At 40.0% G+C, this 16822-nt stretch overlaps 2 protein-coding genes across 2 annotated transcripts; both read left to right on the forward strand.

Moving 5' to 3' along the window:
* The first annotated feature begins 1867 nt into the window (after nucleotides 1–1867).
* On the forward strand, nucleotides 1868–10828 carry LOC129777642 (heat shock protein 60A-like). Its single transcript, XM_055784019.1, has 4 exons — nucleotides 1868–2008; nucleotides 3016–3181; nucleotides 3243–4100; nucleotides 9299–10828. The coding sequence occupies exons 2-4, from the start codon at nucleotides 3017–3019 to the stop codon at nucleotides 9998–10000; spliced, it is 1725 nt and encodes a 574-aa protein (XP_055639994.1). The 5' UTR covers nucleotides 1868–2008; nucleotide 3016; the 3' UTR covers nucleotides 10001–10828.
* LOC129777643 (p53 and DNA damage-regulated protein 1) lies at nucleotides 1870–2973 on the forward strand. The gene is made up of 2 exons (XM_055784020.1): nucleotides 1870–2008; nucleotides 2501–2973. The coding sequence occupies exon 2, from the start codon at nucleotides 2509–2511 to the stop codon at nucleotides 2914–2916; it is 408 nt and encodes a 135-aa protein (XP_055639995.1). The 5' UTR covers nucleotides 1870–2008; nucleotides 2501–2508; the 3' UTR covers nucleotides 2917–2973.
* Nucleotides 10829–16822: the final 5994 nt, after the last annotated feature.

Raw genomic sequence — 16822 nt, forward strand, 5'->3', positions numbered from 1 at the left:
TTCCATAAAAAAAATTATAGGAGGTTGTGTCCAAGATACGACCGCATTGTTGACGTAGAACTACGCTGTTATTTTATATAAGCTTGTTTATACCTTCGGATATTATTCTAGAATGCTGTGAAATTTTCAAAACAACTGCTTAGTAGAATAATCTTTGAAATGGTTTTTCATTGTAGAATCAGTTGACTATAATTGATTGATGATTCATTCTTGCCCTCGCAAAACAATACACTAGCTGATCGTATGTCGCGATTTATTCCATGTCAATGCATTGAAAACTTACCTCAAACGCTATTCCGGTGGCCTTTTTAGCAATTGACATAGACTCGGTTACAGTCGATTATATCAATATATCTTTGGCACCACGAGGAAACAACAACAATGACAACACTTGCAAGTATTAAATATCATGCTACATGTTACTTAGTATTGCCTCAGAGGAATTGCACCTCCAGGCATCGTTCGTACAACGTAAACCAAGCGCCAAACAAGCGTTCGCCATAGCATGCATACAGAACAATACATTGGTGGCTTGAAGCTACTAGGAATACAAATACTTCTCATCATTTTGCTCTATTCTCAAAAGAAACGCTTTTGTTAATATTACTGGCCTCAAAAAAGTTGCATCACTTTCTCATGCTCGAGAGAAGCGCAGCTATCACCCTTAGTGGAGGAATTTTTGCTACTGGTAAGCGACGTAACGACGTAATAACGTAACGTAACGTAATAACGAATAATGAACAGAAAAAGCAAACGACGATATCCAAGTTGGATTACCACTGGTGGGGCCCAATCTTAGACCGAAGCGCAGCGAAAGCAAAGTGAACTGGATTGCTCAACAGTCCGATGCCGAATGAAAGTTTGCCTCAACGAGATCCACTGTTTATACTCAAGGCAAATATTCCCCTTCATTCTTCTACTTTTCCTTTGTTCACGGCGACTTCAAATCCTACGATTTCCCCTTCGTTGGTCGTCGATAAGTTGCTCGTTATTGACAGCTCTGTTCGGGAAAGCACACAAATCGACAGAACAAATGTATGGAAAAATGAAACGCCTAAAGTTTTTATGAATTTTAACCATTTACAAACCAGGGGATTCTAATGTATAGCATATTAAACAAATCTTAGAGAATTTCCGATTCGTTTAGTATGTAAATCGCTAAAATTCGTTCGCGGCAAAAATAGTTATTAACGTTAACTTTATTTCATAAAAACGTGACCTGTTTTCTGATTTGGCACCCTTAATGAAAGACGTAGTTCTACGTCAATACGACGTATGTGCACCCGTGGCCGAGTGGTTAGCGTCATAACTAACATGCCGGGTGTTCGGGTTCGATTCCCGTTCTGGTCGGGGGAATTTTTCGTCAAAGAAATTTCCTCCGACTTGCACTGTGATCACGCGTATTCTAGAGCTTGCCACTCAGAATGCATTCAAGGCGTGTTATTTGGCATAGAAATCTTAACTAAGTACTAATAAAAATGACGCAAGTAATACTACGGCGGTAATACTGACGCAAGTTGAGACGGCGAAGTTCCTCTAGGAACGTTAGTGCCATTGAAGAAGAAGAAGAAGTTCTACGTCAAAACAAAACATCATCATTTTACTCACTGCGCTATCTGGTTGCAAATTTAACGCAAATTCGTCAATATTGAAGGAGTTTAGCAATGCTTGCATGCAATTTTATTTTTGTACAGCGGCATCTCGTATGGAAAGTTTAGTAGCGGTGAAAAATGTACACCCCTCTGCGTCTTTCTGGTCTTTCTAGAAACGTCACTACACATTGTCAACAAACCGCTCATGATTTGCGTTCGCTGTTCGGTTGTGTTCATTCATCGTTCTTCTTCCAGAGGCTCAAGTAGGCACTCCCGCAACTACCAAGTTCAGAAGGAAAAAACGTGTCGTACTGCTGTCGGTTTTTGTGCAATCACCCGGTTGTAGATTAACAGTTTCAAAAAGTAGTTATTCGTTCCGTTCGGAAGTGAATTGAATCAGTACGAATAATTGTCAGGTAAGTGGAATCGGCAGCTTTCAGAGGATAGATTGAAATTTTTTCTCGTAAACGAAGGAAAATCGGCGAATGTAGGAGCAGAAGATAGGTTATGTTCCAGAAAGTTCACTTGGCTGCATTTGTATGGATCGCACAATCAATATATCGATAAGAATATATTAAAGAGCGAACTAAGAACACTATCAATTGCACTTCCTCATTCTAGCTGCGAAGTCATGATGTTTCAAATTTGAAATTGTGATTGAAGTTGTTGATGAGAGTCGATGCTTCTCACCACTGGAAGCGGCTATTACGTAACGAAGCATGCAATGCTAGTAATGGATGATGAAATATGTTCGATGTAAACTAGGACTTTGGAAGACAAAATCTCAATTAGTGTAGTTCAGATATCAATCCTGCTTTACATATTTAGGAAATTTTTCAAGATATCGGCATTTTTACGCCGAATTCTAACAAGATTTCCGTCTATCTTTTTCGGTCCATTTCAACCAGCGACCTCAATGCCAATTTCTAATGAACAGAAAACCATTGAAATTCTGCGAGCAACGGAGCGCGTTGCAGATCAGGTTCTGATGCTAAAGCAAGAACTGATAGCCCTTGACAAGCGACGCCAGGAGACTCGAGAAGCCGTTCGCACCATTAGGAATAGTTTTCCCCGTGACGATGCTAAAGTTTGGATTACTGTTGGCTCGATGCTGATGAAAATGAACAAAGCGAAAGCGCTGGAACTGCTGGCGAAAGACGCCGAACATATAGAGCAGGAAATAAAAAAAATCCGTACCGAGCAGAAAGTTCTCGTCAGTAAACAGCGCGATCTAGAACATGATTCGCCTTTGAGGGGGTTTGATTTGAAGCCGCTTTCAGCCGCAGAGATTTCCGCCATCAAAGCAAATGTACCCGGGTTTTAGTTTATGTAATCACAATCGAACCTATTCTGAATATTAAATACATGAATGAAGGCAAAACATAGATTATTTTTGAATTCGAAATATACCTCCCGTTTCCAGAATGTTCCGTCTACCCACAGCGTTACGTTGCACGGTCGCGCGCCAGGTCGCAGCTGGATACCGTGGTTATGCCAAAGATGTCCGCTTCGGACCGGAAGTGCGCGCATTGATGCTTCAGGGTGTTGATATTCTGGCCGATGCCGTGGCCGTCACAATGGGACCAAAGGTAGGAGCGTTGCTTTATCAAGTCGAGAAGTTTGGGAAATAATGGTAATCACTTTTTGTAGGGTCGTAATGTCATCCTGGAACAGAGCTGGGGATCTCCGAAGATCACAAAGGATGGTGTTACTGTGGCCAAGGGTATCGAACTGAAGTGTAAGTTCCAAAATATTGGCGCCAAGCTGGTGCAGGATGTGGCGAACAACACAAACGAGGAAGCTGGTGATGGGACCACAACCGCCACCGTTTTGGCCCGCTCAATCGCCAAGGAAGGTTTCGAAAAAATCTCCAAGGGTGCCAATCCGGTGGAGATCCGTCGTGGCGTGATGCTTGCCGTTGACGCTGTAAGAGACCATCTCAAAACGCTTTCAAGGACAGTTACCTCACCCGAGGAAATTGCACAGGTTGCCACCATTTCTGCTAACGGAGATCGCGCTATTGGTGATTTGATCAGTCAGGCAATGAAACGCGTCGGAAAGGATGGTGTCATTACGGTGAAGGACGGCAAAACTCTGCACGATGAGCTGGAAGTGATCGAGGGAATGAAGTTCGACCGTGGCTACATTTCGCCATATTTTATCAACTCGACCAAGGGCGCCAAGGTCGAGTTCCAGGATGCGTTGGTGTTGTTTTCAGAGAAAAAGATTTCGAGCGTACAATCAATCATTCCAGCGCTGGAGCTGGCTAATTCGCAGCGTAAACCGTTGGTTATCATCGCAGAAGATGTCGATGGGGAGGCCCTGAGTACGCTGGTCGTGAACAGACTCAAGATTGGCCTGCAAGTTGCAGCAGTGAAAGCCCCTGGCTTTGGTGATAACAGGAAGAGCACTCTTTCCGATATGGCCATCAGTACTGGTGGTATTGTTTTCGGTGATGATGCCAATCTTGTAAAATTGGAGGATGTGCAGCTGGCAGATCTTGGGCAGGTAAGAAATTAACTATTTATTTTGTAACAACATATTCCAGCGATTCCATTTGAATTCGAAGGTTTTGTATTTTTTTTTATTTGACTCAAATTTTGCAGACACATTCTTTATGACCAAAAAGTACAATTTGTACCATCGGTTTTCCATTTTGACTCTAGTCAAAATGTCCTTCTCAAAAATTGCTTGAAAATTTTCAAAAAATATATAACTCGGAAACGGTTGATCCGTTTGATTTGGTGCTTTCCGAAATGTTATAGATTATTATTGTGAAGATGTGGAGAGAGTACGTACTGTTAAAAAAAAAAATTATTTCGAAAATAACACTTAAAACTCAATTTTCTCAAAAAGAAAGTTTTTGGTTTTTTTTTCAACAATGACGGAGTTATTGAACTTCTCTTTTGTTTCGAGCTCTGCTGGTCTAAATTGGCCCTTCTTCGAAGAATACGCAAAGTAGGACGTTTCAGTTACTTTCATTTGAAAGATGAGAAAATTTAGTACAGGATGAAGTTGTGAAACATCCTTACCCCAAAAACAACAATTCCTGGCGTTTGTCAAAATAAAAGCTTCAAAAATCACGAAACCAATTAATTTTCACCATAACTTTGAATAAGCCATATTTGAAACTTGATTTTTTTTAACTTTATATAATAGAGTCTAAAGTTGTATATCAATCGATGGTCGAACAATCTTCTTCTTGATGGGCGGTATAAACGTGAATTGGTCACATTACGCAAGCTGCAACTGGTCTTTCAAAATTTAGAACAACAAACTCTTGAATATGGGTAGCTTCGTATTGCTTATTTTGCACGGTTAATCAAAGGATTGATTGATTCAAAAAAACTCGCCAAATTTTTACGACAGACAAGTTATGAAATTTCGTCTGATATGCAAAGCACTGGTTTTAAAGCTTATGAAGCGTTGATGCATCCTTGATCATTCCATCATTAATTCCGATAAAAAATGGATGGAAAACGATTCGAGAAGATTTTGACTAAAGGGTGTGTCACATCAAATTGCATCACGGAAAAAACGCTGTAGAAATTCGCCCAGTAGACCGATCCTTTTGAACATTTTAGACAGTAAAATAAAAACTATTAAACAACTTTTGGCATTTTCTTTTTCTTCATACTTCGAGCCCAAACCCGTATGCTCGCACCTTCCTCTTTACCCGTCCATAAGGTTCTGTACAACGTCAGGTTGTAGTTTTTTTTAACAGGAATCCATTTTCTCTTGAAGTCTGCCTCCGATTTGACAACTTTTGGGTTCTTCCGGGGGGCCTGCTTCATAATCGCCCAATATTTCTCTATTGGGTGAAGCTCCGGCGCGTTGGGCGGGTTCATTTCCTTTGGCACGAAGGTGACCTCGTTTGCTTCGTACCACTCCAACACGTCCTTTGAATAGTGGCACGAAGCGAGATCCGGCCAGAAGATGGTCGGGCCCTCGTGCTGCTTCAATAGTGGTAGTAAGCGCTTCTGTAGGCACTCCTTGAGGTAAACCTGCCCGTTTACCGTGCCGGTCATCACGAAGCCGCTTTCCGCAAGAGCAGATCGCTTGCCACACCATGTACTTTTTGGCAAACTTGGATAGTTTCTGCTTGCGAATCTCCTCCGGAACGCTGAATTTGTCCTCTGCGGAGAAGAACAACAGGCCCGGCAGCTGACGAAAGTCCGCTTTGACGTAGGTTTCGTCGTCCATTACCAGGCAATGCGGCTTCGTCAGCATTTCGGTGTACAGCTTCCGGGCTCGCGTCTTCCCCACCATGTTTTGCCTTTCGTCGCGGTTAGGAGCCTTCTGAACCTTGTATGTACGCAGGCCCTCCCGCTGCTTGGTCCGCTGGACGAATGAACTTGACAAATTCAGCTTATTATTTCAAGCGACATCCCGGACCGAACTTCTCGGATCACGTCTAAACTGCTTAACTACGCGCTTGTGATCTTTTTCACTGACGGAGCATCCGTTTTTGCCTTTCTTCACCTTCCGGTCGATGGTTAGGTTCTCGAAGTATCTTTTTAGTACTCTGCTGACCGTGGATTGGACGATTCCCAGCATCTTACCAATGTCCCGATGTGACAACTCCGGATTCTCGAAATGAGTGCATAGGATTAATTCACGACGCTCTTTTTCGTTCGACGACATTTTTCCAAATTTACGAAAAATTGACAGTGAAGCATGGCCAACGTGATCTATACACTCTTATCTGATTATAAGCATTTTTTCCGTGATGCAATTTGATGTGACACACCCTTTATTTTGATATTTGACAGATTTTGGACGTATCAGTGGAAAATTTTGGAAATCGAACAGAAGGGAGTCGAAAGATAAAGTATTTCGTTAAAATCGTAACAGTTTCATGAAATTGATCCGAATCAAAATGAAAATGTCTCATTCTGTACTAGTATTTAAAGTTCTGTCAAGATTACTTTGAACTGTGTTAGTAAATCCATTTTTTTAAATCTTCTACTACACTTCTCTGTCGTCGTTTAACTAAATTAAAAATCACAAACAATTCATTTATTGGAAAATATCGCCAGTCGTTTTTAAATTTCATTGTTTAAGTTAATTGAATGTTTTAGGAACTGCAGGTTAAGTACTATTAGAGAATTAGATTACTAGTCTACATCTGGAATTTTTCTGAAAAATTACTGCGAATTCAGCGAATATCAAGGAATTTTTTTTCGGATTTCGAGTCGACACCCTGTGTCTAAGATACGAAAGTTGATTTCGATGTAAATAATCTTTTATATACAATAAAATCAACGATATGTTTTATAAAAAAAAACCACAAGTGTCGCTGTGTCCATCTGTTGAAAGGACAACTCACCAAATCCGGAGGCTACGAGATCTACGACGGCGAGTTTACAAAAGATATGGTTCGTGGCGAATCTTACAAATACATTGTATTCGAGTGAACTGTGTCCTAAGGACTTTCCTCAAGTAATCTTTTTGTAATTGTAATTCAGTTCTTTTTTGTTTCCTTTGCCTTGTATAAAGTTGTATGGAATATTGTTTTTATTTTCTCGGCTGTCCATGATTTAGGCAATACAGTCAATAGCTGAAATAGTTCAGCCATTTTGTTCCTTCTCTTGTAAACTTTTCATTGAGTTGCTCAATTATTTCATACAATTCGCTGGTTTTATTTTCATCAAATTTAACTTCTGTATTTGGAGCAAAGATGTGTTTTCTAATGCTGTTGATTATCTCGTGATAATTCTTAATAACATAATTAACAGAACCAATTTTTGTCTTGCATTTCGGCGCTCTGAATATACTTGAGATTGATTCGTCACAAATATCAATATCAACTATTTGAATGTATTCAGGAACGCTCGAGTTGGTTGTCTCAATCGACTGACTGGGAACGTTAACGTTGGAACGCACTGCAACGTACGAAATAATGGAATCAAAAACTCCCATACAAATTAAACACAAATTTCTACATTACTCGGGGATTAAAATGAAATTGAAACACAAATTTCTGCATTACTCGAGAATTATTCAACCAAGTGAAACCAAAATAGGCATATTAAAGTTTTAGGGTGCAATAAATGTTGCTATGTGCTATGGTGATCATACTCTCCACCCCCCCACTCTAAGGGGGGGGGGCTGCCATGATTATGAAACAGAAATTTCTGCATTACTCGAGAATCAATCAAGCAAATGAAACCAAATTTGGCATATTGAGGTTTTAGAGCCCTCGCAGACTGCATACTTTTGATCGACAGAAAGTTTGATCGAGTTGGCCTGGTAGTGCAAAAACCTAATCAACTGAATCGGTATAATGTGCGCATATGCATATCTCTCCATACTAATTAAGTCGGTCGATCAAACTATCGGCCGTAAAACAATCTGCAGTCTGCGGGGGCTCTTAGGGTGCAATGAATGTTTCTATGGTGGTTAGACTCTCCACTCTCCTCTCTAAGGGGGGCTCCAACACAAATTTCTGCATTACTCGAGAATTAATCAAGCAAGTGAAACCGAATCAGGCATATTGAGGTTTTAGGGTGCAATCAATGTTTCTATGAGGCTTAGACTCTCCAACACCCCCCCCCCCTGCCATTGTATGGCCCTGCCATACAAATGAAACACAAATGTTTGCATTACTCGAGAATTAATCAAGCAAATGAAACCAAATTTGGCATGTGGAGGTTTTAGAGTGCAATAAATGTTTTTACGGTGGTTAGATAGTCCTCCCTTTTCTATAAGGGGGGCTGCCATACAAATGAAACAAAAATTTCTGCATAACTCGAAAACTAATCAATCAAATAGAGCCACATTTGGCATGTGAAGGTTTTACGGATCACGAAACTTTTTATGGTGAATACACTCCTCTCCGCCTTCTCTAAAGGGAGCTACCATGCAAACGAAACACAAACTTCTGCATAACTCGAGAACTAATCAAGTACAATTTGGGATGTGAGGGTTCTTGGGTATGAGAAACGTTTCTATAATGGTATGACACCCCTCCCTCCTCTGAAATGGAGAGGGGGTCCCATAAAAATATTACACATATTTCAACCAAATATATTCCAACCAAACATAAAAATTGGAAATTTTCGGAAAACCGTGAAGGAAAAAGGGAAAACTCGGAAAATAATTAAATTCCCATATGTTCTACAATTACATAGAGACAAGTGCTGTTAGTCTATTTGATGTTTGCGCTAGCGAAATTGACCTTTGTTCGAAACTGGAAATGGATTTTATTGTGATGAAACGCACTCCTATATCTTCTTCTATCTATACCAAAAAAGGATCGCCGGATGTGTTGATAAGAGCAGAACTCGAGGAAGGAGTTGTCCGATTTAGGGCTGTCCTTATTCTATCATATTTTCTGTATATAACATTTATTCCATGTAACGGAGAAATATGTTATTTGCAAGTGGTTGAAAAATCTTGAACGAGAATTGTGTCTGAAACTAATCTGATATTATAATGATGAGTTTTGTTAGAAATACTAGGAATTTTATAGTAAAAGGTAAATTCAACGAGGTCGAATAGAAGATCAATCAATGAATAGTTCTGCGATTGGACCCATGAACTTACCATGACCCATGAGTAAGAAAACGTGAATGTTTGAAGGTATTGATAACAAAAAACAAATTTTGGGCGGGACGAAGTTTGCCGGGTCAGCTAGTTTATGATAAAAATTGTCGTTTGCGGTGGAACAGCTCATTTCTGATATTTCCTTTTTTTATTTATAGGTTGGTGAAATTTCCATCACCAAAGACGACTGTCTCATGCTAAAGGGCAAGGGAAGCACCGAGCATATCAACGCTCGCGTCCAGCAAATCCGGGATCAGATCGCCGATACTACCTCCGAGTACGAGAAGGAGAAACTCCAGGAACGTCTAGCCCGTCTGTCATCCGGGGTGGCCGTCCTCAAGGTGGGTGGTTCGAGTGAGGTGGAGGTGAACGAGAAGAAAGATCGTGTGAATGACGCCCTGTGTGCTACACGCGCTGCCGTTGAGGAGGGTATTGTTCCCGGTGGTGGTACCGCTCTGTTGCGTTGCATCAAGGCGCTGGAAAATCTCACAGCCGCCAACGATGATCAGAAGCAGGGAATTGACATTGTGCGTCGGGCGCTGCACCAGCCATGCACTCAGATTGCTAAGAATGCTGGCGTCGATGGATCGGTTGTCGTTGCCAAGGTGCTGGATCTGCAGGGAGACTTCGGATATGATGCGCTGAACAGTGAATACGTTAACATGATTGAACGAGGCATCATCGATCCGACCAAGGTCGTGCGAACGGCCCTTACCGATGCATCTGGTGTCGCCTCGCTACTTTCCACAGCCGAATGTGTTGTAACGGAGGAACCTAAGCCTGAAGGTGCAGGTGGTATGCCAGGAATGGGTGGCATGGGAGGAATGGGCGGTATGGGTGGAATGGGTGGTATGATGTAAGAACGTTCTCGGTGGTGTAGGTTTTAGACCATAATTACTAAGATAACATAGCCTTAAGGAGCTATTTGGAAGGATTTCACTGTGTTCACACGAAAAAAAAACCCTAGCAAGTTTTCAGAAATCCTTCAAACTACCTCCATTCGGGACGTATTTCATGAGAAGCATTTAAGATAACTCATGTTTTCAACTGAAATCAACTTAGTGGTTCTTAAGAATAGGCCAAACTCCCTCTCTCAGTGCAGCCTTTCTATCAGTGACTGAACGCGATTGTAAATTATTCTGTGAAAATTCTGATAGAGGCGACGGTTGTTTTAAATTAAAACAGCCCACAAAACACAGAGCAAGGAGCAGTCACCTTTGTGGAAGGAAATCACACGGAACGAATATAATTTGTGTTATTTCACACCTCGCCGATTGCTCTTTTCGTAGTGATTATTTAGATTTAAAGCTCCCTGCATCAAATCGGCGGCATGCAGGAAATTTCCATTCATTACTTATTTTCAGTTAACAATTCTCGTGTATACTTTTGTCTGTTTAGTTTCTATTCGTTCATCGTCAACACAAACAAAAAAATAGTCAGAGCATAGCTGTATAGAATTATTACGAAGTTATTAGAATGACGAAATAAACCGAATCGTACTCTTAAGTCATAATAACAAAAACGAACTGCCTCCGCGAAGTTTTCGCGACATCTCCGCACTAGTGAGATTGAACTGGTAGGAAATCCTAGCATTTAAGGAGATGTTCAGGACGGATGCAGCTGAAGTAGAGCTTCACTCACAAACGACAAACTTATAGATGAGGAATACATATGTTTTACATGAAAAATGCTGATCGTTTAATTTCTAACTCCCTGACATAATTGCAATCCTAAAGAAAAGTAAGCACGAACACATCCTGATAGCCTGTCATGAAAGGATAAGGTATTGAATAATCGGCGGAGAAGAATCACGATAGTTCGTCAACTTGTCACCTTTTTAATAGAGTAAATTAACCCTTTGTGCACCCGTGGCCGAGTGGTTAGCGTCATAACTAACATGCCGGGTGTTCGGGTTCGATTCCCGTTCTGGTCGGGGGAATTTTTCGTCAAAGAAATTTCCTCCGACTTGCACTGTGATCACGCGTATTCTAGAGCTTGCCACTCAGAATGCATTCAAGGCGTGTTATTTGGCATAGAAATCTTAACTAAGTACTAATAAAAATGACGCAAGTAATACTACGTTGAGACGGCGAAGTTCCTCTAGGAACGTTAGTGCCATTGAAGAAGAAGAAGAACCCTTCCCCATTTCTCCGGTAGTTGTATCTACAATTCTGACTATCAGTCGGCACGTACAAATTATTATACAAATGTTCGTTAGCTCTATTTTGCTATTACAGATACCAAGCAAGTCGATAGCATCGACCAAGTAAAAGCTATCGGTACAACTGTCATACTTTTTCGGTTATTTGTTTTGCTTGTCGCATATTTTGAAAAGTATTACAGTAGAGCCCCGGTTATCCGCGGAATAGAAAATCGCGGATAACGCAATAAAGGACTAAAATTAGTGCGAAACACGAAAAAAAGATATTTCAGCATGAAAACTATGTTTTATCAATACAGAAATAATTAAACTATCCATCTACAAGGTCGTGTACATCAGTGGTCAGATAATTTGAAGGGCATGACCAAAACAAAAGTGCATGAAACTATAACTCACTGAATAATTCCGGAAAGGCTTATGGATTTACTATGGAACTCGCTGTCGCGCATAATCCGCACCGCGGATCATCCGCTCGCGGATAATCGGGGTTCCACTGTATTTTGTTTTGGTTTGCGTCCATGATATATTTTCCTTTGGGAAACGTCAATGAGTACATATCGAAGTGAAGCAGTATGCGAATTATATTTGTACTAGCTGACTCGGCAAACTTCGTCCCGCCCAAAATTTGTTTTTTGTTATCAATGCCTTCAAACATTCACGTTTTCTTATTATGAGCAAGTTCATGGGCCCAATCGCAGAACTGTTCATTGATTAATCTTCGACCCCGTTGATTGATTGATTGATTCTTTGTTTTTAAGAGGCTTTAAACTTTACAGTTCATTCGCCTCTAGGACCCCGTTGAATTTATCGTTTACTATAAAATTCCTAGTATTTCTAACAAAACTCATAATTATAATATCAGATTATTTCCAGACACAATTCTCGTTCAAGATTCTTGAGCCACTTGCAAATAACATGTTTCTCCGTTACATGGAATAAATGTTATATACAGAAAATATGATAGATTAAAGACAGCCCTAAATCAGACAATTCCTTCCTCGAGGTCTGCTCTTATCAACACATCCGGCGATCCTTTTTTGGTATAGATAGAAGAAGATATAGGAGTGCGTTTCATCACATTAAAATCCATTTCCACTTTCGAACAAAGATCAATTTCGCTAGCGCAAACATCAAATAAACTAACAGCACTTGTCACTATGTAATTGTAGAACATATGGGGATTTAATTTTCCAAATTTTTCCTTTTTCCTTCAGAGTTTTCTGAAAATTTTCAACTGTCATGTTTGGTTGGAATATGTGTAATATTTTTATGGGACCCCTCTCCATTACAGAGGAGCTAGCGGTGTCATACCATCATAGTAACATTTCTCATACCCTAAAACCCTCACATCCCAAATTGTGCTTTATTAGTTCTCGAGTTATGCAGAAATTTGTGTTTCATTTGTATGACAGCCCACCCTTAGAGAGCGGGAGGAATGTCTAACTACCATAGGAACTTTTATTGCATCCTAAAACCTCTACATGCCAAATTTGGTTTCGTTTGATTAATTCTCGAGTAATTCAGAAATTTGTGTATCGTTTGTATGGCAGTTCCCCCTTAGAGAGAGGGGTGGAGAGTTTAACTATCATAGAAACATTCATTGCACCCTGAAACCTCAATATGCCTTTTGGTTTCATTTGCTCGATTAATTCTCGGCACTAATTTCCGTCATAAGCGCTAAGTTCCGTCGCAAGCAATAATTACCGTCATATGCTCTAAGAGAGCATGAGCAAGAAATGTGAGCTGAGAAAGAGATTTGATATTGCTCAGGTTTTTTTATGCGGTAACTTAATTTGAAAATTGCGCAAAAAACGCGTTAACCCTCTACGGTCGTTTGTCTGCTCTCAGCCACCACAACAAGGAATCATACTAAATACTGTATTGAACGATACAAACGAATTTCAATGTCTACTGGACTTTTTTACGAATGTATAAGGATTTTCTATGAATATATGTAACGGTACTCGCTATGAACAAAATATTGTTAGCGTGGAAAGACAAGAGGATTTCTTCCAATGGAATATTGGGAGATATAAATATATGCAATTTTCAACACGTGAAGTTCGAGCTCCGTAAGAGATTGTCTCAATTTACAAAATATGAAGTTTTGCTAGGTGTGATAGTGATTGTATCGACTTCTCGATTCGATTTACATAATAGGGCACAAAGTTTCCCGGACACGACTGTAAGAGTTCCACTGATCATCCTTAACAGCTGTATTGTGGTTCTTTGGTTGGTTAATGGTCTCCTTTACTTCGTTCTACTCATAGAGAGGTACGTCGTCGTCATCGCACAGTCATTTTCAAGGAAGTCTTGGTATCCTGCCAATACACGTCGCTTTGAATTTTGCCTCGATCAGATCTCCCTATTCCAGGTCTCTATCAGATGGCCCTATTCCAGAGACGAGAAGATGAGCGCTCGTCTCATTTGTTTTTTTTATTCCGGAAATCTAGCTCAACTAAAACCAGACGAGTAGGTCGTCTGACTCGACCGTTCGGCCGCGGTTGCTGATGAATAAGTCGAGCCGTTGTCTAGTTTTGTGAATTAGGTGAATAAACATTGACCCCAATAAACTCATGATAACGAAACGTTTGAGTGATGAAACCATATGCTGGAGGAAAAAATCAGTAAAACCAAAAGATATATAAAACTTATTTCTTTTTGTTATGATATTAGGGGCTGTCTACATACTACTTGGGCAGAACAACCACGATTTTGAACTCCCCCTTCGTGGACAAACGTGGATATTGGTTACATCCCTCCCCCTGGCGTTCTCGTGGACATTCGGGTTTGAACACAACACCCATTCATTTGATAATTTAATCAATACAAACAAATCATTAGTAAGCCTACGTCAACTTTGCGGTTTTATCATAGATACAACCCACCCATTATTCATTAGAAAACTAACTCAATGTTCCAAAAAATTACGACTCAAGTGCGCTACACATACAACGTCCCGTCACCGTTAAGTCAACGTGAAGGAATGAAATGTCAAATATTCTCCCATGGAAATCGTATGGTAGCACTCACATACACAATCACCGGCAATTTGACGTCGGCAAAATAAGTCCAAGAGAATATTTGACGGGACGATGACGGTAACGCTGTATGTGTAGCGCACTTAATGCTGCATGGGTAATATCACAAAAATGTATTTATTAAACTAGCTGACCTGGCAAACTTCGTCCCGCCCAAAAGTTATTTTTCGTTATCATATCCACGTTTTCTTACTAAGCGCACGTTCATGGATCCTGAGTTTCGATCGGGCAGTCGTCGCGAGAGGATGTTTTTTACATTGCTCCTCGTTTGACTATTCTTCGTCGTCAAACATGCTTGAACGTGTTTTTGGCCGATTCTATTTGCTAAGTGTTTCCCTTATATTTTCGCGATACAGTTATTAACTCGTGTATTATAGTGTGCAGTGATGATCAACTGGGATGATTGGGCATTTCATGAAATTAATATAAGAGGAAAATAATCAGTTGTATAAGAAAAATGCATGTTTTTTCTGCTTGAGTACTCATGTTTTTGACGTAGGATTACGTCTTTCGGGAACATATTGGGGCACAAATTGAAAATCGAAAATCGAGCTCATCGTGAAAATTGTCCAATTTCAAACGCTTATTGCTCAGTCAATTCATGATGGATTGATGAAATTTTTGCCTCAATCGATTCCGGCACTCTATAACAATTTTTTATATTGAATAAAGTAATATATATCAATAAACTTACTACCAAACAATTGAAAAATCTCAACCCCTATCCTAACGGAAATACCCACTTCTGATTGGTCGAAATTGACAACACATGCGGCGGTTCCCTAACAGAGACATCAAAACCAAGCTGCCTGGGGGAAATCAGCATTGCAAATACATGAAAGTAGGGGGAGCTTTTGCTCCCGCCGGAATGTGTTCCCTAACAGAGACATCAAAACCAAACTGCCTGATGGAAATCGGCATTTCAAATACATGAAAGTCGGGGGCATTTTCATATTGCTAGTAAGGGGAGTGATACGATTAATTCTAGCAAATAAAATTTAAATTTGGAACTATAATGTTGGTTGCTTCGTGAAATTCCATATCAATGTCCGATTGTGCATTGTGAAAAATTTAGCTCAAATGTAAGTGTAAAATTGTATACGATAGCCGTTGTGTTAACCCTTCCCCGCACAACATCGAGTCTCACTCGTGGTGTACTTACATAACATAGGACACTAGAACAGAGCAGAGTAGTGAAATCAATTGATTTGTGACGTATTAAATAATACGGGAAGGGGTTAAAAATGACTTGATATATGAAACGATTTATCGTTTGGTTTAAGCTGTCTGTTATGTTGTGTTCATTTTCACCCAAGGAAAGTTAAACGGCGAGAAAAATTGGAAAAGCGAAGAAATAGTGATTTCCCATATGCTCTACATATAGTATTATGTGTTGTTAGTCCAATTAAAATTCGCATTGGGTTGAATAAACAATTCCCATTTCAAATATATTTTCGCTATATTAAAGTAACATGTTTTTACTGATGAGAAAAATTGATAATTGTGTATTGTGTAATTGGGTATTAATAATTATCTTATATTACAGTGGTGATTTTTTTTTCTTTATTCCATCCATACATATCACAAGAGGCATCTCGTCTACGATCACAGAGGGTGGTTCTCATCATGTCTCATTCCACTTCGGTATCCTTTATCTGATACGCACCATCCAACGACTGTTTATCATCCTTCTGTCATCACCCGTTAAACACTGGTCGAATGAACAAACAATACCCAACAACCAAACAAAACGGCCCTTTTCAGGTCCACCAAATCATTATCAAAGAGTTTAACGATGTAATTCTTCACACATATCCAAAATCAACAGATAACCTAACGAAATCCTACGTCAATTATACGGTCGTGTCTCGGACACAACCCTCATGTGACTTTTCTTTGTCGTTCAAGTGATAGATGGTGTATGGGACCCGCGGCGGAGTGCCTTGTGCTTTTGTGCACTCCAAATGGATATATCTGGCTAAAGTTCTATGTGAATATTTCGAGAAGTTTGATTTCCCGGTGGTACTACTTCGCCATTGGTGTGTTGGCGTTTCTCTGCAGCGCGTGTGTAAAATATAGAGAAAGAAGCGTGAAAATCGCTATGAGCGAATGTATATATAGAGCGATTGGTGTGTGTAATTGCGTTGTGTTATTATCACAGTTATTTTTTCTAGTTAGCGAGATAAGAGAAAATTCATAACCGGATGGTGAAATCGTGTTTGTGTATTCCCCTACATTTATTTTTGTTTAGAAGTTTAAATATGCGTATTCATGCCGGTCATGTGCAGTGTTGTTATCACAACATCATCATTGTTAGCACACTCAGAATTATATGTGAAAGTGTTCGTTTCTTGCCATTTTTGAGCTCGCAAGTATGTATTGTGTGATGCGGAGCTATATGCAAGTGTTGGTATGCATCAATGCAGACCAGGGCAATTAAATATACGAAAGCGTTACGACACATACAATTCAGCAGTGTT

This window comes from Toxorhynchites rutilus, chromosome 3 (assembly GCF_029784135.1).
Source record: "Toxorhynchites rutilus septentrionalis strain SRP chromosome 3, ASM2978413v1, whole genome shotgun sequence".
Taxonomy (NCBI): domain Eukaryota; kingdom Metazoa; phylum Arthropoda; class Insecta; order Diptera; family Culicidae; genus Toxorhynchites; species Toxorhynchites rutilus.